This window comes from Engystomops pustulosus, chromosome 4 (genome assembly GCF_040894005.1).
Source record: "Engystomops pustulosus chromosome 4, aEngPut4.maternal, whole genome shotgun sequence".
In the NCBI taxonomy this organism is placed as follows: Eukaryota; Metazoa; Chordata; class Amphibia; order Anura; family Leptodactylidae; genus Engystomops; species Engystomops pustulosus.
The window spans coordinates 30,263,956-30,288,491 of NC_092414.1; the positions used below are offsets into that span (position 1 = coordinate 30,263,956).

Genomic DNA, 24,536 nt, shown 5'->3' on the forward strand with positions numbered 1-24,536 from the left:
CCTCTCCCCTGCCTCCTCATTGTGCATGACAGGAAAAGGGGAGGAAGCTGGATGAGTGTGGAGGAGAGAAGACTGACACAGGGACACACAGGCTGCAGCTGCCTTCTTCCCTGGGACTCACCACATGATGCTGGCAGGGAGCCAGATCATGTGAATTAACCTTATATAAACTACTGAAATGATTCAGAATGCTGACAAATGTCTTCGTAAAAATCGGCATAGAATAGGATATTGGAACCTATCACCAGCTAAAAATGACATTCCTGGTGACAGGTTTGCTTTAAAACAAAAATTAAGCAGTAAATTCAGTCAAAAGTATGAAATATTGGACTATTTTGTCAGGTTCTCATATGCGCGAAAGTTTTTATTGGTGCTTTTAGAAACTTCACCGATTTTTGGTAGAAGACGTTGGGTCTAGTCAGACAAGGAACTTTCCCACGACCCAAGTCCAACTCCTTTTGGCAGGCAAGTTAAAAGGGAACAGCCAAATCCATAACAGAGTGGACAACAAGCTGAGTTAATCTCGTCTCTCACAAAGAAAGTGGTTTTGTACGATTTAGCACACTGTTCTAGAAGGGTCTTTATCAGAGACTATTTAGAGAGACAAAGCGCTGGGCAGTGAATGGGAAGCAGAGCTCGGTCGCAAACTGAGTCGATAATATCTAAAAGTCATTATGTCTGAAAGCCATTTATAGATCTCCCGATTATGAACTCGGTGAAATAAAAGGGAGGTGGAACGGTGCATCCAGTAAATGGCAAAATGTCAGCTTTGTCTCTTCGAGGTTTCTATTAGTCTCCGCGTAGCCTCCAACTCCTCGGCTTCTCCGGGCTTGGAAGGCGTAGGACAACAATCATTATTTCTCAGTATGAAAAGTTTTGTTTTTAACAATGTAAAGGTCTCCTACGTCACCGCTTCTCCGGATACAGGCACACTAAGTATAAGAAAAAACGAAAAATTATCTGATGAAACAGTTGTTGTTTGTGCGCTGTGCAATTCTTATCACAGACGGGAACTTGTTACAGGGGTTTGGGGGAATAAACCACCCACATGGCCTTAGGGGTTGCTGCTTAAGTGTTCAAAATTGCCCCATATTATTTTATTAAAAATGTCTCAGTGCCTTTGACTTGCTTCAGTGAAGCCGACGTTACTGTGCGTGTCTATTAGGCCTGTACTACGTTGGCTTCATTGATACAACACACAGGTACCAGGAGCCTTATTGAACTCCTCTCCAAGTCAGTATATAATTTCTTGTTTTTTTACAGCGGCCACAGACTGAGATATTATTGGAGAATTTTAGGACAATAATCCCCCCTGTGCATAAGGACTTGTAGTTGTAGTTGTTGCATAAGTTGGTTTAGTGTCCCAAATCACTCCTGACTGGTTCCCTTTAAAGAACCACTGTAAGAAGAGTTCTCCTTAATAATCTACAGTACTCTGAGCTTTTTGTGGGGAACTGAGTGGGGCATAGATATTTATGACCTCTCTGTCATTGATGTCAGATCTGTAGGCCTCAAGTACCAGAGCACAGAACTGAAACACAGCGCCATACACTGGGTAGTGGCCATACTGGGTTTCTGCAATACGGTCATATCTACAACCCGGAAAATCTCTATAATTATGTGTAAGCCTACTACTTTATTCCTTTCTAGTGCATCCCAAATTAGGTGTACAAGCCATGGAGCGTAAAACCCACAACAGCTCACTAATGAATTTCGGCTCAAAAAAACAGAAATTTGTTTTATTATCAATGAAATTCATGAAAATGTGCCACAGTGTTCTGGGAACTAAAGAGGATGGGGAATGAAGCCTGAAGAAGGACCATCCTGTTGACCTGGGGTCGGGAGATTATTGTACGGTCTTTTTGAAGGAACAGTTTTATCAGGGTTTATAAAGTAAACTATAAAATTTCTTTCCTAGACATGTATTCCACAAGGTGTGCGTGGACCCGTGGCTCAGCGAGCACTGCACCTGTCCTATGTGCAAGTTAAACATTTTAAAGGCCTTGGGAATAGTGGTGAGTACTCAGATTTATCCCCATTTCTAATAACTAAGAAATTCCTAATTTTGCAGGAACACAATTAAAGTTGAACAACCTATTCTGAGTGCTTTATCGCAGCTATCTGACACTTTTATCACTACAGAGTGACCTAAACACTAGAATCTATTGTAATTGTTAAAAAGTTAACATTGGTTGCTCACATCCCATATACAGTCTGCTTGTATGATGGTAGAAAATATAAGTTCCTCTACAAACAGCAAATTTCTATGCGTCTTAAACACTTTTATCACAACCACCATCACAAGATACAAAAACTTCCTGAAAATGCATCAGAAACCGCTGCCAGGCGATTGTAAATATGTAGGGTGTTTCCTTCCTGTAGAGTCGCTGAACTTTCTCATCTTTCTGTGAAGACATTTTGTATGTTTTTAGTTACTTGTGCTCTGTTTATAGGGTATTTACCGTATATACGCCAGTATAAGCTGGCCCGTGTATAAGCCGAGGCACCTAATTTTACCCCATAAAACTGGGAAAACTTATTGACTTGGTAGAATGGTCACAGCCTCCCATGATCCGTGCAGCAACCCCTCTAGTAATGAAATGCCCCATGCCACCTCCCCCGGTAATGAAACCCCAGCAGCCTCCCCCAGTAATAAAATGCCAAGCAGCCTCCCCTCACTAATCAAATGACCGGTGGCCTCCCCTCATTAATGAAATGACCGGTAGCCTCCCCTCATTAATGAAATGACCGGTGGCCTCCCCTCATTAATGAAATGACCGGTAGCCTCCCCTCACTAATGAAATGACCGGTAGCCTCCCCTCACTAATGAAATGACCGGTGGCCTCCCCTCACTAATGAAATGACCGGTGGCCTCCCCTCACTAAGGAAATGACCAGTGGCCTCCCCTCACTAAGGAAATGACCGGTGGCCTCCCCTCACTAATGAAATGACCGGTGGCTTCCCCTCACTAATGAAATGACCGGTGGCTTCCCCTCACTAATGAAATGACCGGTGGCTTCCCCTCACTAATGAAATGACCGGTGGCCTCCCCTCGCTAATGAAATGACCGGTGGCCTCCCCTCGCTAATGAAATGACCGGTGGCCTCCCCTCGCTAATGAAATGACCGGTGGCCTCCCCTCGCTAATGAAATGACCGGTGGCCTCCCCTCGCTAATGAAATGACCGGTGGCCTCCCCTCGCTAATGAAATGACCGGTGGCCTCCCCTCGACAATTAAATTCCACAAACAACCACCCCTCACTAATGAAATGCCCCATGCCGCCTCCCCTTACTAATTAAATGTATTTTACAATTACCGTATATTGAGTTTTTCAGCACAAAAATGTGCTTATACTTGAATCAAAGAACAATCAATACTTGCCTTTACAGGGGCGGGGGGCTGGCTCTACCCAGGGGCGGGGGGCTGGCTCTACCCAGGGGCGGGGGGCTGGCTCTGCCCAGGGGCGGGGGGCTGGCTCTGCCCAGGGGCGGGGGGCTGGCTCTGCCCAGGGGCGGGGGGCTGGCTCTGCCCAGGGGCGGGGGGCTGGCTCTGCCCAGGGGCGGGGGGCTGGCTCTGCCCAGGGGCGGGGGGCTGGCTCTGCCCAGGGGCGGGGGGCTGGCTCTGCCCAGGGGCGGGGGGCTGGCTCTGCCCAGGGGCGGGGGGCTGGCTCTGCCCAGGGGCGGGGGGCTGGATCTACCCAGGGGCAGGAGGGCTCACTATATTATGGAGTTGGCTATATACTGGGGGGAGGCTGTGACTAATGCATTTTCCACCTTAGGCTTATATTCTGGTCAATAGGTTTTCCCAGTTTTTTGTGGTAAAAGTAGGAGCCGTGGCTTATACTCGAGTCTGCTTATACTCCAGTATTTACGGTATCTCATTTACATTTTTATTATGTGCTTTAGAACATATACAATGTATGAAGTAACCTAAAAATACAGTTATTTTACATATGTTAGCATATATTGACATAGAACTACACAATGACTTAGGAAGTTGTGTGTTGTTCTCTAAGTTTCTCTAGACACACGAACACAAATTCAGAATCACCTTATAAACAAAGTTCCTCTTCTATGTAAAGTCCTCAATTGAACTGAGAGAAAATTTCCGTTGTTGGATAAGCACAAGGAACTGTGAGGTGGTGGAAGAAACCTGACGTCTGCCTCCCTCATGACTGGGCGGTGGAGGAAACATAGTCTTGGTCAAACGGAGTTCTCATTCTATAGTAGATTTGATGCTCAAAATAGTTGGACATCTACTGTAATATATGTATAGGATCTATGATCCCTACATTATCTTGTGGTCTCTAGGTGAATGTAGACATGGATGGATTGATAGGTGGATCAGGGTTTGGATGATTCCAGGAGCATCTTCCAACCCCATTAGTACCAAAGCACCAAGGGTTTTCGATTAGCCTGGCTGGCTTTGATACTAATGTGCTCTCCCTAGTATAATCCATAGGGGATCCAACACCCAGGCTCCGATCAGCTATTCTGGGAGGCCTTTTGTGTTGGGACCTATGAGTGTTATTCTTCCATCTCTTCCAGAAGTGGTGGGAAACCGCTAGCAAGAGTGCTGGACTCCCCAACAGGGGAATGTTTGTGTCCCGTTCCGGTAAGGTGGAGGTGGGAGTGGTTGAGCGCTGAATCGGTAAAGGTTAAGACCCGATAAGGCGACAAACTGATCCTACGTCCCGGATAATGTTCCACCTGCTATACATTGGTCAGCTGTTGTATGGAGTTCTGTATAGAGCAGTTTATATATAAATATATATTATATACACACAAGTCCATTTGTTGGCATAGCAACATTTCCACTTTACATTACATAATCCAGGACACGTCTGACCTTCCACGTTTTCTTCCTGACTGCCATAGGGCCATTAGGCAAAGCTGTGAACGTTGATCTGACTAATGAAGCTTGAGAAGAAGTAAACAGGTTGAGCCGGACACAGAGGAGAGACCTGACATTAGCACAGACCGAGCCGCAAAGGCCCTTCAGTGTCTTGAAGTGCTCATGAGACCTGTTGAGACATAGTGCTTAAGAGGAAAATTATGCAGCACTTCTTCATAAGAGGCAAGAGGACAAGTTGTTTCCTGCAAAGATTAGCATCTACATGTGCCTAGAAGAGTAAAAAGCCAGGCTAGAGGCCTTCTCACCCCCCTTCTTGTACGACATCTGGAGAGAAGTGGCAATAGATTAAAGTTGATTGAGTCAATGTCTGAAGTCCAAGGCCTGTTAAACGTACGGACAGGGCCGGTTCCAGGTTTCAGTGGGCCCCTGGGTGACAGTGCCTCAGTGGGCCCCTTTTGCAGTAAACTCACGTAGCAGCATAATTCATTATATACAGCCTCCTCGATCCATGGATTATATGAAGCCGCCATTCTCCCATGGATTAATTATATACAGCCCAGGCCCCCCTCAACACCTTTATATTGGTTATATGCAACCCCCCTCCCCCAATGGATTTTATGCAGCCCCCTCCTCACCTCCCATTCACTAAATGCGTCCCGTTTCCTCACCCCCATTCATTATATGTGGCCACCTCCTCACCCCCATTCATTATATGCCGCCCCTCCTCACCTCCCATTCATTATATGCGGCCCTTCCTCACCCCCATTCATTATTTGTGGCCACCTTCTCACCTCCCATTCATTATATGTGGCCCCTCCTCACCTCCCATTCATTATATGTGGTCCCCTCCTCACCCTCCATTCATTATATGCGGTCCCCTCCTCACCCCCATTCATTATTTGTGGCCACCTCCTCACCTCCCATTCATTATATGTGGCCCTTTCTCACCCCCCATTCATTATTTGTGGCTACCTCCTCACCTTCCATTCATTATTTGTGGCCACCTCCTCACCTCCCATTCATTATATGCGGCCCCTCCTCACCTCCCATTCATTATATGCGGCCCCTCCTCACCTCCCATTCATTATATGCGGCCCCTCCTCACCTTCCATTCATTATATGCGGCCCCTCCTCACCTCCCATTCATTATTTGTGGCCACCTCCTTACCTCCCATTCATTAGGTGTGGCCACCTCCTCACCTCTTATTCAATATATGCGGCCCCTCCTCACCTCTTATTCATTATATGCGGCCCCTCCTCACCTCCCATTCATTATGTGTGGCCCCTCCTCACCTTTGTATTGTCCAGCAGCACCATTGTCCAGCAGCACCAAGTCCTTGCAACTCCATACAGGCTTGTCAGGGAATTGGATGGATTGATACAGAATGTAAAATTGATATCCTCTTTTCCTAGGCAGAAATCTAAACACTCGCTCGCTCCTGATGCTGCCCAGCGCTTCTCCTCTTCCCCTAATTATGCACTGCTTCAGAGAACGCTGTATTCACTATGTTGACAGGCAGAAGTAATCAATCACTGCACCATCGCCCAACTGTTGTGTCATCAAGCTCAGGTTGATTAGTCCTGTCTAGACAGTTCAGTTCTCTTCATGTAATGTGTTTATATCCTGCAGCCAGAAGCACCCAGCTTTCCCATGGTCCTAAATTTTACAATTTTTTATTTTGCGCAAATCGGATCAGGGCGTAAACAAGATATGTTTCTGCATCAGTGTAGCTACAGCATTCTCGAGGTATGTTTGGTTTACAATGCATAAAAACTAATGGTAGATTTCCATTAAAACCTGAGAGTTTTAGCATGGGACAAATGCAAGACTCAAATGCAGTTTTCTAAACATGGCAACCCTGGATTGACTATATACATTTATCCAACCCGGCTGTTACCCCGGCTCCTTAGATTCTCTATAATGAGTACTGAGCATCCCTTACAGACTTGTGGGATGAGATTTCTAATATTTTCCAAGCATCCAGTGCAAGGAATAGACCTTTTCATGGATCTCATCTGTGACTTTCCGACACAGAATCTGTGAAAAGGATAAACTTGCTCATTTGGGGCGGGAGGGGTTTTGAGGGCTCTTCACCCAAACTAAGAGCTCATTCAGATGGCCATGTGCTTGTCTGGACCAGATCCCAGGTGAGTGCAGGGGGGAGGGGGGTTGAGCACTCTTCACCCCTCCTCCCTCCATAGGAAGACGAGCCGCTTAAAATCTACCAAAAATATATATAGGACCCGGCCTCCCAGCTCTACACTCGCTGCACCGTGACCCGGAGCAAATCATGCGGCCAGAGCACTTTCTCCATAACTGCGGTCTGAATGTACCTTAAGGTGTAAACCCTAATTTATCATCTAGCATCAGAAATCGAAAACTTACAGGATTCATTTGTCTTGCACCTTTTTTTTTTAATAAATAATGCCAGTCCTTAAAGTGAACCTAACACCAGAAATGTAAGCTGGCGACAGGTTCCAATAGCCTATGCTGATTTTAAAAATGCCTTTGTCCGAATTCTGAACACTGCTACTACTTTATGAAACTTAATTTCACATTACTTGGTTCTTTGCCACAAGAGTGTGATGAGTCCAGAGGGGGTCAGGGTGGCAGCTTTAGCAGCCTGTGTAACTCTCTCATTCTCACCACACATTCTTCCTTACCTCCTCACAATCCCCCTCCACTGTCTGCTCAATACGCAAGTCAGGAAGAGGGAGGGACAGAGGGAGCTGGATGAGTGGAGAAGAGACACAGGCACACACAGGCTGCAGCTGCCCCCTCCCCGGGGACTCACTACATCCTGCTGGCAGGAAATTAGGTCATGTGAAATAAAGTTTTATAAAGTAGTGTCAGTATTCGGAAAGCTAGCAAAGGAATATTTACAATCTGCATAGCACAGGCTAATAGAACCTGTCACCAGTTAACAAGAACATTCCAGGTTCTCTTTTAATTTATTTTGTGGAGCAGTGAAGTATTATACAGCATGGTGGCCAATTACAGTTACGTAATGACCATAATTAAGTACTCAGTTCATACGTGAAAGGTTATTTAACTTGCTTGCTGTATATGACGTGTTTAATTGCATGTAAAGATTTCTGAACAATGACACTGGGACTATGAAATGGATTACTAATATGTTTGTAAACAATGCTATGTTTTAATAAAAATGTAAAGAGACTTTGGGAAAAAAAGGGGGGGGGGAGTACTCAACCCTTCTATTCCGATCTGTTCCATATCTAGGAATACAACAACTATTGCCAAAATTTTGACTCCTAAATTGGGCTTTTCTTCAATTCTGAATGGTAAATCCTTCTAGGTAGTGTTCTATATAAACCCCGCTCACATAGAGGAGCGGCAGCACATACGTGACTGAACGAGTCGGAGCAGACTTCAATCATTGCGACTCAATATGAATTCCGCTGTCTTCTCTCCCGGTGACCTTGGGCATGTTACTTTACAGTGTTTGCCTCAGGCAGTTCCCTTCTCCAGAGACTGGCAGATCCTGTGTTCTGCCTTTGAATAGCTTTCCATAGCCATGTCAAAAACAGAAGCTGATTTTCAGGTTTTTCTAGTCTTTAAAACATGCTGTCCTGTGTGCTCTATAGTAGTCACGTCTTCTGCTGGGCACTGTTATCCTAGGGAACTCCGAGATACTGTTACAGATACTGTCTATAAAGTTTTTCCCCTCTGTAGTTGGCACTGGGTATGTTTTTGGGTCACTGATGTGATTTTATTCATATCATATATGTATTTATTCATCCATCATAAAAAAAAAAAATTTAATAATCCCACATCATTGGTAATTATTTCCCAAAATAGCAAGTAGATTGACAGAAAAAAAAACAAAAATGTAGACTGAAATATCACACGTTCATAAGTATTCAAACCTTTTGCTGTGACGCTCATATTTAACTCATATGTTGTCCATTTCCTTCTGATCCTCCTTGAGATGGTTCTACTGCTTCATTGGAGTCCAACAGTGTTTAATTAATCTGATTGGACGTTATTAGGAAAGGCACCCACCTGTCAATAGAAGACAAGTGCAATTGTGGCAAGGCAGAGATCTGGCCAAGGTTACAAAGAATTTCTGCAGCACTCAAGGTTTCTAAGAGCACAATGGCCTCTGTAATCCTTAAATGGAAGAAAACCCATGGCTGTACTAGCTCCAAAGCTTCTTCTACTCAATACTCACCATAGGATATTTCACTTTTTCTGTTTTGATACATTAGCAAAAATATCTACATTTGTGTTTTAGTCTGTCTAGGTTGGTGCAGAGTGTAAATTAACGAGGAAAAAAAAAGAACTCTTTTGATCTTGCCAATTGGCTGCAATGAAACAAAAAGGGGTCTTAATACTTTCTGTACCCACTGTAGGTCCATTCACATATCCATCTATAGGTACTTCTTATATCCATTCATTCATTTGTAGACAGAACCCTCCCATTCAGGTCACTGGATCCACATAAATGACAAGCAGCAGTGATCCAAACCCTCGCTGAGACGGCTGCGCCAGGCCCGGGCTGTTGTGCGTATGGCAGGAAGGTACTAATGCCCACTCCACAGTCTTTTCTCCTTCTCCGAATAAGGTCCTTCTGCTAAAAGCAATTCTATTTCGAGAGCATCTTGGATGAGCTTTGCAGAGGATAAGAGAACTATCTCACACACATCAAAGCCAGGGAAGGCAGCAGGAATATCTTAATACCTGAGCGCCACACTGAGGTAGCACACAGGGCACATCATGAAAGATGAGCAGCACATACAATAAGTAGTCTAATCCCGATGTCAGCCCCATTGTATGTTCTTGTGCCAGGGCCATTTCCCTGTATGGCCAATATATTGACCCAAAGTTCTGATCCCCAAGTGTTGTGTAGCAATCAAATTCATTTGTTAAAAATTATAGTATAAAAAAAAAAAAGCTTGAAAAATGTCTCACATTCAAGTAAAATGTGAGCAAACTTACCTTGCTCTTGCTTCTGGTTCTTGGTACCTGCGTTGTCCGGGTTTTATCGTTTCCGTCATCTTCCAGGGGGTCATGTGATCGCCTTATGGAAATCTGTGGTCTCCTCACACCACTGAACATAACTTTCTCGTCACAGAGTTTAAGGAGGCCACATATTGGCCATAGCAGGTCCTGTAAACCCCCTGGCATCACCTCCCCCTGTCCCTCCGCAGGGGTATAACTAGGAGAGGCAGAGCCCCATAGCAGGCTTTTGAATAGGGCCCCCATTCCCACTTAAAGGGAACCGGTCATCAGAAATTGATCTAACATATCATTACCAGTATGTCATTAAGCAACTAAACACCTTCTAGATCATGTCTATTTCATGGTCCAGCACGGTGGCATTATGTAGGAAAATCAGCTTCGTGGTGAGATGTAATTTGGTTGTATAAAGTCACGGAGGCTGAGAGTTTAACACTGAAGTCAAGCTCTCTTCCTCAGAATGCCCCCTTTACTGTAATTGATGGTTCTGGATTCAGAGACATCACTAAACAGATCTCCTGTAATCTGGTTTATGATGTCAATCACAGGGGAAAAGGCATTCAGGGGCAGGGAGAGCTTAACTTCAGTGCTGAGCTCTCCGCCTCCATGACTTTATACAACCAATTTACATCTGACTTCAAAGTTCATTTTCTGGATATTGTCATCAAACTGGGGCATGAAAAAAAACACATTGGTAGTCGTTTATTAGGTCAATTTCTTATGTCAGGTTCACTTTAAACATATACATATTTGTATACTCACACATGCAAGTTACAATCACACACATTTATACACTCCTATATATACACAAATCTATATACTTGTATACATACACATACGCATACACTGCACACACACATCGAGCATATACACACAGTACCATATACAAATCTACACACCTACAGTATACACACCATATACACATACAGCATATACACAGAACAGATATACAACCTTATGCAGCATATATACATCACATATATGTCAAATACATATTATGATGTACAATGTGCAGTATAATATGCATATAATTGTGCACATCCTCCATTCTTTAGTGTGTCAGGATGAATAATGGGGCCCCCTGACACAGTGGACCACATAGCAGCTGCTATGGCTTTTACCACTGTAGTTACACCCCTGCCCCCCTCCCTCATTTGGCCAGGTACAGGGCCAAAGACTGAAAATAATGGCCAACAAGGGAGCCTGGCAGGGCTAATACACTTTTTTTTTCTTGCAATCCCTTTTCAAGCCACAAGGGGTTTTGAAGAGTTCCTTGAAGTCCCCTGTAAAGGAAACCTGTCGATTAAACTAACCCACACAAACTAGGAAGAACTTTGTAAAACTGCAATTATTCAGCAGTATAACTATCCTCCATATCAATCCATGACTGAGATCTTCCACAGTCCATAAAGTTCACTCACCACCTATTCAAATGGCCTCATGCGAGTCAGATCATTGTTTTTCCTTTGAGCCCAGGCCAACATATTCATGTCCTTCCTCCAGTACCAGGCCTCCAGCTCATTCCCCCATACATCAGGAGTGAGAGAAAGCTGGGTCTGTGTGATGGTAGATGGGAATTCCCACGGGAGGGGATTTCTCTACAGCGAATCAGTGACACACAGCCAGCATCTCTCTCATTCCTGAGGGAGGGGTAACCGATGTAGCAGAGCCGAGTTCATTGAGCAGAAGAGAAAGCAGAGCCCGTTATTAGTTGGAAAGCTTGAAGACACGGCTGAGCTGGAAGAAAATGACTATGAATAGATAGCAAGTCAAATTTCTGAATGGACTGTTGAACTTTTCAGGCATGGAGAGGAACAATATTGGGATAGTTGTACTGCTGTATACTAGTTGTTTTCAAAGATAAATGTAATTAGTGTGGGTTAGTTTTTTTTTTGTTTTTTTTTGTGACAGCTTTGCTTTTAGTCTTCTGTAAAAACTGCTCTTCAACCTTCAAAAGATACTTTGTCAATAAAATAATAAAATAGATCTCCAAATAAGGAGGGGATTCATTTTGTTAAAAGTAGAAAAACATAGTAAAACTGTAAAAAGTATTGCAAAGAAGTTACTGCAAAATTTTTACTACACAGTTAACTATCCAAAAACAAAAGCCAAGGAATAAGTTTTCTAGGTTTTTTTTGTTAACTATGGGTAATAATAATCCTTTATTTATATAGCGCACACAGAGTTTGCCAAATCAGTCCCTGCCCCCAATGGGGCTCATAATCTAATTAATCTACCAGTATGTTTTGGAGTGTGGGAGGAAACCCACGCAAACATGGAGAGAACATACAAGCTCTTTGCAGATGTTGACCCAGGGACTTGAACCCAGGTCCCCAGCGCTGCAAGGCTGTAATGCTAACCCCTAATTTCTTTGAAGTTGTAACAATTACACTAAGAAAAACTTTTTTTTTTTTGTTACAGACGAATGTGCCATGCAGTGATAATGTAGCATTTGATGTAGAGCGACTCACCAGGAGTCAACCAAGTTCAAGAGGAACCGCACCGAGTGACCCAGTTGACGAGGGATCGCTTATTCTGGAATCCCTACGATCTTCTGCAATATCACAGCTCCCACACGAAGGAGAGATCACTCCAAGGACAGGGGAAATCAATATAGCTGTCACAAGTAAGTCACAACTGGCTTCTCTCGCCATTGTCCGTGTTTGTGTAATATAGTTGTCTTATGCTCATGTAAATATCAGGGCATCCGCTCTGTGGTCGATCAGTGAAATTGCCTCTGAAAGGTGTAAAAACATGGGGATAGTAGAACTCTAAATCCTAAGAAGGACTTGGTAAAGATCGAACAATATGATTTCTGCGTCTTGTAATTACTCGCGTCTGAAGATGGTTGCAGTGAATTGTGGTTCTAAGTTCTGCCATAGGGCACTAAGGTACATTATTGAATATTTCTGAATTTTTGGGTGATCTCCGTTCCATATGATGAAAATCTATTGTATTCACACAAAACATAACAGGGAAGTAATGCTCAGCGCTTTGTAACATGGTACAAGTTAGCAGTTTTGTCTTAGGAAGAAAAAAAATTCTGAACCATTCTTAAACTTGTCATTGGTATCTGAGGACAATATATAAGCGATGTCATAAAATACCTTCTATCATCTGTAATGTAAAATAGGTCGATCTCCCTGTGAGGACGTGAGAATGGGGAAGTTATCCCCTCAAAAGGTGCAACATGTTGCATTTGTTTTAATGTGCTTTGAATTTGACATATTTTGAAATATTTTACCATAAATATCCGGGTTAATGTACCGTATGTAATGTACAGAATCCGCTGCAATGACTTCACATGCTGGGGCTACAGTCCATACTACATAGGAACATGCGCTGCAATAAAGGACCCGCTCATTTTAGGTATCCAAATCTTTGATGATGGGCAATACAATATGACATTCCTTTTCAAAGTTTTGCTTCATTTTAGGATCCCTCTACCAACATTATCCACGAAATTCTATCAATTCTACATGTTTTGTAGCAATTTCTGTGACCTTTAGTCATTTAACATAGAGGTATTATGTAATGTTTCTCATGGTCTTGTTCAGATTTTGCTTCTAACAGAACTGCAGCTTCATTTCCTTAATAGGATATTGTGTTAGGATATTCTTCTGTATTTATGCCTGCAAATAAGTAAAAGTGTTCTTGATAGTAAGCTGTATCCTACTCAAAGTACCGTTCCCCCGCTTCACCAAATTAAGGTAACCCCTTCCTGACGTGGGACGTAATAGTACCGCACGGGCGGCAGTGGCTTTCTGAACATATGCAGTACTGTTATGCCATTCTTCTGGTACACGCCAAATTATTATTTTTTTTAAAATTGCAAACATTTTTCAACTACATGAAGTACAACGTGTCACGACAAAACAATCTGAAATTCAAAAAAAAGTGAAATTGCTTTATTGATGCTCAATCATTCGTCTTTAAGAAGATAATTCAGAAGTGGCAACTAATATGGTTACTTGTCCCGTTGCCACTTGAACAAAAACAGCTTCTGCAATAAAAAAAAAACTTGCGTGGTATTTGTTGCTATCCACCTATGGGACCCCCATGACTTTGATAATGGGTGCTGTGTCCTTCCTACATCTCTATGGCTTACATAACAATGGGGGTAACGCGCCGTCGCTGTGAAATATAACAAAATCTGCAATGAAGAGTCCACGCGGACACAGATGTGAACAGTGGCCGAGTAAAGGAGCCATGATGCATGACGCGTCTGTTGGGAGGTCTCCTGCATTGGGATCAAATTGTACAACTTGGATCTAGCATTTGGAAATGAGATTCTCATGTGTTATGTAACTTTTAATGTGTTTTCACCTGTTTTATCGTCTAGAATAACCCGTTGCCTACTAAGTAAAGCGACTGCCGTCCATGTGTGTTGTCTGCGCTGTCTCCACTCTATGATCTCTGCACTCGTCTCACGCTCTTGTCCACTCTGCGTACAGTCAATTTCCGCTAATTCTCCTGTTTTCTCTCTCCTCCAAGTAACTATACTAATCTCCGCTTTCCAATCTTGCCGGTCATCTCAGTCCTATGGCGTGGCCCCAAAAAGCCGCCCCCCCCTTCTTCTTGTTCCCTTCAAGCCTTTTGGGCATGGGAGTGATGTGTTGGCCTTGCTGCTGAAATTGCTGTCGAGAGTGACTCCCTCCCATTTCCTTTGTCAACAGAAGAATGGTTCATTATTGCCAGTTTTGGCCTTCTCAGCGCCCTCACGCTCTGCTACATGATCATCAAAGCCACGGCTAACTTGTATGCCACAGAGTAAGTAACAATGTCTGCCTGTCTTATTAAGATGCTTCTATTCTATTACACAGTGTGTGACACAAAGATGGTTTTATTTAGAGTGACCACCTTTGTGGCGTCCGCTTTTTAAGTTTTCTACAAGCCAGAGAGGAGGGATTGGTCAGCAGATAACACGCCATCTTGCCAGTCTTTGATACTGAATATTCACGTTGGCTTCTTTGCTCAGGGTAGTGTTAGAACAATTGTGCAACTCCAACCAGGTTTAACATATGAAAGCTTAAAGGGAACTTGTCACCAGCTTTTACCCCTTTAAACTGCTAGTCCCCGTGTATCGGGTATGTTTCTAAAATTCCCTCTTTTATGTGAAATCTCTCCCGGTTACCTAAACTAAAACTCCCCTAAGGTCAGACAAATATGACTCTTTTTGACACATGAGATGAGTCAAGTTTAGAGGAGTGGTTACAGAGTCAATTCAGAAGCCCCTATCTTTGTTTCTGTATGACTTAGAAACATGCTTTTTTTGTCATATTAAAGATAACAATCTCATCTTTTAGATCACACCATGCGTGTGCTCCAGAGAGCTACAGAACTGGATATGCAGGCCGTTAAATTATAGGTGGGAAGTAGATGTTCATCTTACCTATGTTACATACAAGATAGGTTCCATAGTTTTGTTCTTAAGTTGAATTTGTATGTAAGTCGAAATTGTATATTTTACAATTGTAGCGCCAGACAAAAAACATTCTTTGCCCCAGTGACAATTTTTTGCTGTAATTGGACCAAGGATTATCAATAAAGCTTCATTACAGACACCTTACAGCTGATCATTGCAGTCTGGGACTATAGTAACATCCAGAGACTTCACCAGAGGTCACAATGGGCGGAGGGGTCCATCTGTAACTAGGGGTCGCCTGTAAGTCGGGTGTTCTTAAGTAGGGGACCGCCTGTATTTAGCTATGTACAATCCGTTTACTTTAAGTACTAATGTTTGAAGTTTCTTATTGTGTTCAATGAAGTGTTACCGACCCACAACTATGTATTTAGCTGCCTGTATCTCCCGTTCTGAAGATCACAAAACCATAAGCCTGATGTGATCTGAAAAGATGAGGTCCTTTTTTAATATGACACTAATAGCATGTTTCTAAGTGCAATAGAATACTATAATAATACTCTTTATATGTATGTATGTGTGTGTGTGTGTGTGTGTGTGTGTGTGTATATATATATATATATATATATATATATCACCATCATATTCGGTAGCGCTTTACAAATCAACAAGATATTGGTAAGTACTAGATTCTTTAAAGGGAACCTGTCACCAGGGACCTCATTGTAAAAGCCCATCACACCTGCAGTGCAAATCTGCCTTTCTGCCTTTTTAGGCATTTGCATTACAATATAATTGTGTGTTATAACTTACCTTGACAAAATACCTATACCTTACCCTGACAAAATCCTGGGGTAGTCACAGGGGCTGGACTTTGTTTGGATGCATTTCAAAAAACAACATGTGACTTGTCTGTTACTCACTCCTCAGATCATAGCCCCCACCTTTGTGCTCCTGTACAGCTCCACCTCCTGCTTCTTCTCAGAGGTCACAGCCTGGTGAGCTGACATCAGTGGGGGAGGGACAATCTGTACAGGAGCACAAACATGGAGACAGGCTGCAGCTCAAACAGGTCACATGCTGTTTTTTGAAAAGCATCCAAACCAAAGTACAGCCCCTGTGACTACCCCAGGATTTTGTCAGGGTGCAAGAGTAAGTTATAACATACAATTATATTGTAATGCAAATGCTTAGAAAATGCAGAAAGGCAGATTTGCATTGCAGGTGTCATGGGCTTTTACAATCTGTCTTTAGTGAAAATGAGGTCCCTGGTGACAGGATCCCTTTAAAGGACATGTCATACCCAATCTGAGGGTGCTAGTAGTTTAGTGGGTTAAAGTCTGGTGACAGGTTTTTGTTATAGGAATTTATCAGGATTATGATAAAATTAGATTAGGAAAGTTAAAAGTACCCAAACCAGATTATATTAATTTAAATTATCACAGAGCTTCAGGATCCTGGAATGGCCACTACTCTGTATTAGAGCCACGTTCACATATACAAGCAAATCTCGCTGCATAACAACCTCAATTCACCTTAAGTATTAAGTTTCCATTATACTCTTCCTTAACTGCACCTTATACATAGTCAAAACCACCAGAAATATACATGGGGATTGGCTTATTCCATTTTCCACATTCAGAACACATGCATGCTCATTCAACCTGCGTGTGCATTTGAATGGTGGAGTTAAAAAAAAAAAAAAAAATAGAAATTTCATGAGGAGGACAAGACCTTAAATAGGACCTGTCACCCTAAAAAAAAACGCAGTACGAGCTACTTACTAAAGTAAGCAGCTTTAGCATGTGTGTTTTTTTTAGCGGGACAGGTCCTATTTAAATACTGGTACAGGCGGTCCCCTACTTAAGGACACCCGACTTACAGACAACCCATAGTTACAGACGGACCCCTCTGCCCCATGTGACCTCTGGTGAAGCTCTCTGGATGCTTTACTATAGTCCCAGACTGCAATGATCAGCTGTAAGGTGTCTGTAATGAAGCTTTATTGATAATTCTTGGTCCAATTACACCAAAAATTTTGAAACTCAAATTGTCACTGGGGCAAAAGAAAAAAAATTGTCTAGAACTTCCATTATAAAATATACAGTTTCGACTTGCATACAAATTCAACTTAAGAACAAACCTCCAGACCCTATCTTGTATGTAACCCGGGGACTGCCTGTATATATTTCTCCGCACCTCATCACCTCATCTTCCCTGACATAAAAGACTATTCTTTAATATGAGATGAGTAGGGAGCCCTATTGTGTGTGCATAGCAGGGTTTACACTTAATTAGACACATTAGACATAATTGGCCAGATTAGACATTCTCCAGATTAGAAAGTCTCCTGACTGCCATCTATTGTGGGGATTGAGTTTTAATACCTCCCAATACCTCTGCCGCCTTCCCAAACTTTACTGGCATTGTGTAGAGGAATGCTTTGAAATATATACCAAATCAAATATATACCTGTATTATATTTTTTTCTATTATGCCGTTCCTGAGAAATTCTCATTGTAATCCATATGCTAATGAGGCAGTTGGTGCACTGTGGTCGTGTGCCTGGGAACTTGAGAACTGCTATTCACATCTGAATCAGCATCAGTCACATTAGCAGGAAATTTATCTTGTGAGACACATGTGGCGACCCTGCTAGTAGAGGGAAGTGATTTAGACTGGGATAGCACTGCACCTACTGCACCAACTGCCTCATTAGCATACGGATTAAACTGAGAATATCTTGAAAGCGCAATAATGGGGGAAATTTATCAAAAGTTTCTGTGAACGGTACAGTTATAGTTGCTTGTGGCAACCATTCAGAGTTCAGCTTTCATTTGTCCACAGCAGGTTGCTGAGCTCTGATTGGTTGCCATGAGTAACTAGAATAGTTTTGCTCTCAGACACTTTTGGTTATTAAGGCCCATAATAAATGTATGTTGGAAATTACTACAACATTTTGCCAGCAGATTATATCGCCTAGTGGAAGGGGTCGACTCCCTTTAACATCATCTGTTTAATGAATAGCTGGAATATACCTTTAATTCCTCTGCAGATCACCTTGTCCCTATATTTCCTTTATTGTGTGGTCCACATATTAGTTACATTTACATCCCAGCATCTGTATCCAGACTACTATATGCCACAGGTACCTTACTGAGCTACTAGGGTTAAAAATCCGCTTACCTTATATCACATATACATCTTCTATTCATTCCTATCAGTCATGGCAGGACGTATTGCTACTACTTGGAATCCATTTTTTATGAAGCCGGCCTACTACCCATCTGTCCTCCTATACTCAGGGCACTAAGAAGTTTCTCATTGAGGATTCAAATGAATGCATGTACATTTTCTATATTAATGCTCCCTCCCCAGTGGCCGCTCTATGGCTTCATTTTCCTCAGTGTCTGTCACTTATGAGTTATGATCTTTGCCGTCCTGCGGCGCTTACCATAAACTAGAGCAAGTCCATCAGACCTATTATACTGGAGGATCAATACATTGCACTGAATAAGATCTCTCTCTGAGTGCCGCACTGTAATGAAGTGAGCTGTCCATACACATAAGAGCCACGCTGTCAGGAAAGCCATCGGAAAGTGTATCATTAACGTTAAATAGGCCTGATTTTTTTTTTGTACCGCTTCCAGTGAGAATGATCACTTTTTAAAGTGACCTGACGTGAACTGGAGAAATAGTAGAGGCGCACGTTTCGTTGACAAAATTTTTATGAAAAAAAAAAAGCTTTGCATAATCATATACTATTAATCAATAGTACAATTAAAGATACACAACCTACTAAGATATCTTTTACACTTATTGAATTTCCCTCGTCTCCTGCCTCTGATCGTACAGTCTCAATTTCCTGATAAATCTATAGGCATGAAGCATTGGTGTAGATGGATTATCGGCTCACTGAGGGATCAGGTTACAGCTTCCCTTTCTATCACATGGAAAGATGCAGCAGCGTGGTGGTCATCATACAGCAGTGAAGAGCAGTAGAGTTATAGGCACACACTAAAGCTGTATCATCTGCTCCATTCTTCTCATACCTTTTTCGTAGACTTTTATGGAGGGTCACTGTAACCTGATCTCTCAATATAGCTAAAAAAGTTTCATCTAAATGCGTACAGATCTCCGAAGGAGACAGGGGAATCAAGTGGATTACATATCTTATTGTCTTTTGCTTTGATTATTAATTAATCCGAAACCAGTAAACTTCACTTACAGTGGGCTGCAAAAGTTTTCATACCCCTTGAACTCCATTCTTTTGAAGTACAATGGACCACTGTTCTCGTGATCTATGGACATCCCATCATTGAGACCCGCACCGATCGGCAGGTTAGCCCCTATCCTATGTTTAGGGGCTAACTTGTTGTGACTGGCATAAATTATAGTAACTCTGTCTAGATGTAAGAGGCCACACCCTCTTCCACTAAGTCCTGCCCTGACACGCCCACTTTTAAAGCACTGAGGTGCTGAAGTATAAAACCCAAACCTGTGCGTATACCAGCAATTGACTACAATTTATCATATAGGTTAAACCCGTTTTTTGGAGGGGGGAGTAAACAAACGCTGAAAAGGATACCCAGCAATTAATATGGCAGTATGATGGAGATAAGGATTGATTTTGTGCTGACTACTAATAGGCAGGGGTAAACCTAAACTCTCTGCTGCCTGAGGCTAGGTATGAAACAATATGCCCCAACGCCCCTTCAGTAGTAATATGTCAGGTTATTTTAGGGGTTTTTTTTGGGGGGGGGGGTGTCTCCATGCTGACATCAAGTGTGGAGAGACATTATTTTTAAGTGGCAGGTTCTCCTTTGTAGCAGATAAATGCGCCCCCCATCTTGGTGTGGGTGGAGCTGGCTGAGGCAAGAGGCTCAACTCACCTCCTGGATGGTCCACCACTGGCTACAGGGGCCAGTAAAGTGATGATTTTCCTTTAGTCAAGTTGTATTCAGAGTTACCTGGAAACTTGGGACTATCGGAAAAATCTGTTCGACCCACAGCGACACAGTAGGCACAAAAGAAGCAGAGCGCAACCCTAGTGTAATTCAGTTTTAAATAATGGTAGATGGGTATTTAGAAAATACGAGACTCTCACCTTGAGAATGGTGAATATCAGCCAGTCCTAGACGTCAGCATTGTGGCCGGGACCAAGAGCCCAAAAACAAAAACTAATTGTACAAAATCCGAAGTGGTGTTAGAGGAGAAGGACCGGCGATTGACTTGATCACTGGGAGTTAGTGACAGAAGACTTGTTGATTGTTTCGAAGATTTATGAAATGGACAGTGACGCGTTTCAGCTCCAGACTGAAGCTTTCATCAGGCTGATAAAAGCTCCTGTCCGGAACTGAAACGCGTTGCTGTCCATTTAATAAATCTTCTGTGACTGATTCCCAATGATCGATTGAGAAGTCAAGCACCGGTCCTTCCACTTTAGTCAAGCTGGTGATTCCTCTCATTTTTATGCTTTTAGTATCGGCATAAATCTAAATATATGGATGAATAATATGTGTGTGTGTGTGTGTATATATGTGTGTGTGTATGTATGTATATATCATTATTAATAGATTACTGTAAAATACATAGAGTTGTCTCTTCAATTTCTTACCCGTTTTCTCTGTGCTCGTTTTGCAGAGTGGAATGGTCATGAAGGGAGCGATGAAGAGGACCGGAAAAATGTTTTTATTCACACATCATTTAACAACACAGATGAAATCCTTTTTTAATAAGTTTTTCTGTTTATTTTTCTTATGATGCCTTTTTAGTGCCAAATCTTCATAAAACATGTAAATTGACAATTAAAGAGTTACGTTAAAATGTGATGGACTGAATGACTTATTTCACATATAATAATAATAAGTAGTAGAGTGGTAATTGATTACTGAAAGACCCTTTTTGTGAGGTTTAAAGCTCTTGCGAGCAGTTTTGAGTATTTTTATTAATGTTTTTGAATATTCATCTGTACACCTGGGAAGGCGCAGGCCGTCTTTATGTTGTTGTTCCCTCTTTGTCACTGTTTGTATTGCTGCTTTTATTGTACCTGCTTCTGTTGACATGCTTGCTTGTGGTGCTGCAAGTTCAGAGCTCAATGATCATTTAATGAAAATCATTCTCTCTCTTTCTCTACACTTCTGGCCTGCGTGCATGTGTGTTCTCCCCCCTAACTACTTTAACACTGCAAGTTGCTATACAGGCTGTGATTTTTCCCTCTTGGTTGATGTATAACCTAATGGTTATTAATAATGTTTAGTATTCTCTTAGCACAGGTGACTTGACAATGCTAAGAAGTCAGTACATAAAAAGTTGAATCAATCCTGACTACAAACAAAATGTGTTTGTAGTCTGTTACCATGGAGAAGTAGCTATATTAACTTGTTGCACAATATAATGTAGACAAAATTCAGCCATTGCCGGTTCGTGATCACGGTTGTCTGTTTTTTTGGTCATACTGTAGAAAATTAAGACTCTCCATACTTATTGGGGGAAAATTCCCCAACTGTACTGCAATGGTAGATTGGATAAAAATTGTCAAAAAAAAAATTTGGATTGTCAAGGCAAGTTGGAATTTTTGGTTCTGGAAGAGTAGACCCAGGTCACCTCTCCATTCATTATACATGACTTCAGGGCTGGATTATCAGGTGGGTTCCCTGGGCACATGCCCTAGGGCCTCCACCAATTTACTACTAAGGGGGGCCTCCACCAGCAGCAATGTCTCTGTCTCTGCTGGGGTCTCTGGGAACGATTCCCGGTGGCGCATTCCCAGGGATGCATGTATTTTCGGCTGAGCTAATCAAGCATATGTATGAGGGATTCAAGAGTGAAGGCTGTATGTATGTTCGGAGCTTAAAGAATCCCAAATAGTTGCCGGTTAATTAGACATGGTCTTCTTTACAACTATATCATTGTATAAACAAAAAGATGAAGTAATTCCTCCTGTCTGTACTTATCAAACCATAACAACATAAAACCAACAAATCCAAAAATTAAATAAATGTTATCACAAGTGACAAATAACACTACAGCATTATTTACTCAAATAAAGGTTAGCGGGAGGAAACATTCTGCGTATTTGATTATATAAACCTCAGGAAGTTCCCCCGCTTCTAGATAGAAGCAGAACCCGGGCCAGATCTATGTACAGTGTTCAGGTTTATGATAATGTCTTGCCAAGAACACAAGACTGATGTGTACAGATCCTAGGCAAGTGCTTGGGAACGGGTTTGGGAATTCCTTGGTTATTTCCCATAGTGTGAGGTTGAGGACTCTAAGAGTAGAAGGAGCAATAGTAATGGAGGAGATTGAGGTGGGATTTGAGTAGAAAAGTTATCCATCTAGAAGTTCAGCCACGAATATGATGGTCTATACTAAGGGGAATTCTCTGGGATAAATGCCTAATAGGTGCACAAGATCTTCCCCTTGAAGGGAGAACGGGGCTTATAACCATGTGATTGCTGGTCATTGCATAGACAAAGCAAGCACGGACACCTCTCCTGCGAGGAGTATGTAAAATATGGCAAGTAAATTAGTAAATATGGCAAGTAAATTAGTGATTGAGTTGTAGTACCAGATATAACCTACAGACAAGGGTGGCACTGTTTCTGGAATCAAATGTGAATCATTTCTACAGATGTTAAATATTTATTGGCTGTGGGGTTTAATGTTGAGGTACAAGAGGACAGAGGCTCTAATTTCTGATGATGCTATGTAAGGTATACGGTTATTATTGCGTTAGTGAGCAGTCCTGGCACTGATAACTGGCATGCCGATTCTTAAGTGCATTGATTTTTTTTTTTTTTTTCCTCCAAGATGACTTCAATAAATACATCATAAAGCCTTCACTGTGTAACATCTGTACATAACAGCATATTCCCATCCTCTCCAGAGTGATGGCCGTGCCGCACTGCCTGGTGCTGCCACTTTGACTATGGACTATGACAGTTCTCAGATCAGTGTTTATATCACTTCCCCAGACTCCAAAAGGGGGTATCTTAAAGGGAACCTGTCACCAGGTTTTAACTACGGATCAGGTAGTTCTTTCTAGAGTTCTTTCAGTTTCACATGAGATGAGTCAAGTTTAGTGGTTTCAGGAGGAGACTCACTTCAGAATCTCCTCTTTCAGAAAAGTATGTTTCTAAGTGATATAGAACAGAGGATCGGGGCTCCTGAATTGACAGTATCCCTGCAACCACTAAACTTGTCTCATCTCATGTGCAAATGAGATGAAGAGAATCGTATTTACCTGTAAAATCTCCGATGTGAGGCAAAGCGGTGACATTCTAGAAGAAATTCTAGAAATTACATGTCACACCCTAGCTGAGGGGGCCTGTAGTTTAATGGTGTAAAACCTGGTGACAGGTTCTTTTTAAAGGAATCCTGTAATGAGAATTAAGGCCCACAACTTTCACCTGCCTCTCATACAGGACACAACAGGGTCACTCTAATGCCTGTAATCTGTATTCTTTCAACCCTCATGGCTCATTGCTGGAATATAGTGTTCAACAATTTATTGAAGGACCTCATTGTAATCCTGTCACTGTCTGAGGTAACAGGTAGTCAGTCTGTTGGCCACGTCCTCATGGCAGGCCCCATACAGATGAGATCCCTTGCTGTGACCTGTGCAGGGGTTAAATCAACGGATATCTTCTCCTTAGGACTAAACATTCACATTCCTCTTCCGAAGAGGCAGCGCAGGAGTTAAACATTAAGCCTCTTAAGTGTAAGGATCCTAGGGGAAGGTTTTCCAAGGTGGAGAGGCCGTTTGAGTCATACATATAGAAGTATATTTTCTTCTGACTCCCCAGGGCGACCTTTGTTTTTAACGTATGTAGTCCTGGATGGATATAGCTCCCCCCCCACCCCCACCCCCGGCTTACACTCTTAGAAATAGCATGAGGGATGAAGGAGTCGGTTAGGTAACTAATAATACATGTATTCCTGGAAACCTCCGTCTACGGCCATGGAGCTGGATGTTTTAGCAAAGCTTCTTGAGTTCATATTATTACCTGATTGGTAATGGGACAATATAACAATCTGCCTTAAATATTCGGAACGGCGGAGCAAAGAACTGCATTAAGCTCCTGATCAAATAAGTGCTGATGGAACAGTAACCCAATCCCCTTAATCCTTGTTCATTGCAACCGGAGCCCCCCAGCGGGATGAAAGGTCCACTCATTACAGCCTGACATGATATATCCTGCCTTGATGGCTGTTAGGCCTAGGTTTCTCCTAGCTGTGGATTACCGATATTTTATCATGTCCTAGAGAGATGGTATCATGTGTGGAAGTCATAACTCCCTGGCATTGGAGGCCCATACATTCAGCAATGGGTAT

At 42.4% G+C, this 24,536-nt stretch overlaps 1 protein-coding gene across 5 annotated transcripts in view; it reads left to right on the top strand.

Annotated features, from left to right (window-relative positions):
• Nucleotides 1-24,536, top strand: part of RNF130 (ring finger protein 130) — a 164,964-nt gene that overhangs the window by 134,986 nt on the left and 5,442 nt on the right. For 3 of the 5 annotated variants that reach the window (XM_072145618.1, XM_072145614.1, XM_072145617.1), the window contains 4 exons: nucleotides 1,919-2,015; nucleotides 12,257-12,461; nucleotides 14,512-14,605; nucleotides 20,841-21,028. In XM_072145618.1, coding sequence (XP_072001719.1) covers nucleotides 1,919-2,015; nucleotides 12,257-12,461; nucleotides 14,512-14,605; nucleotides 20,841-20,856 — 412 coding nt within the window. In that variant the 3' untranslated portion in view covers nucleotides 20,857-21,028. Of the gene's footprint in view, nucleotides 1-1,918; nucleotides 2,016-12,256; nucleotides 12,462-14,511; nucleotides 14,606-20,840; nucleotides 21,029-24,536 lie in introns of those variants that run through there. The other 2 variants (XM_072145616.1, XM_072145615.1) reach the window with 2 other exon arrangements.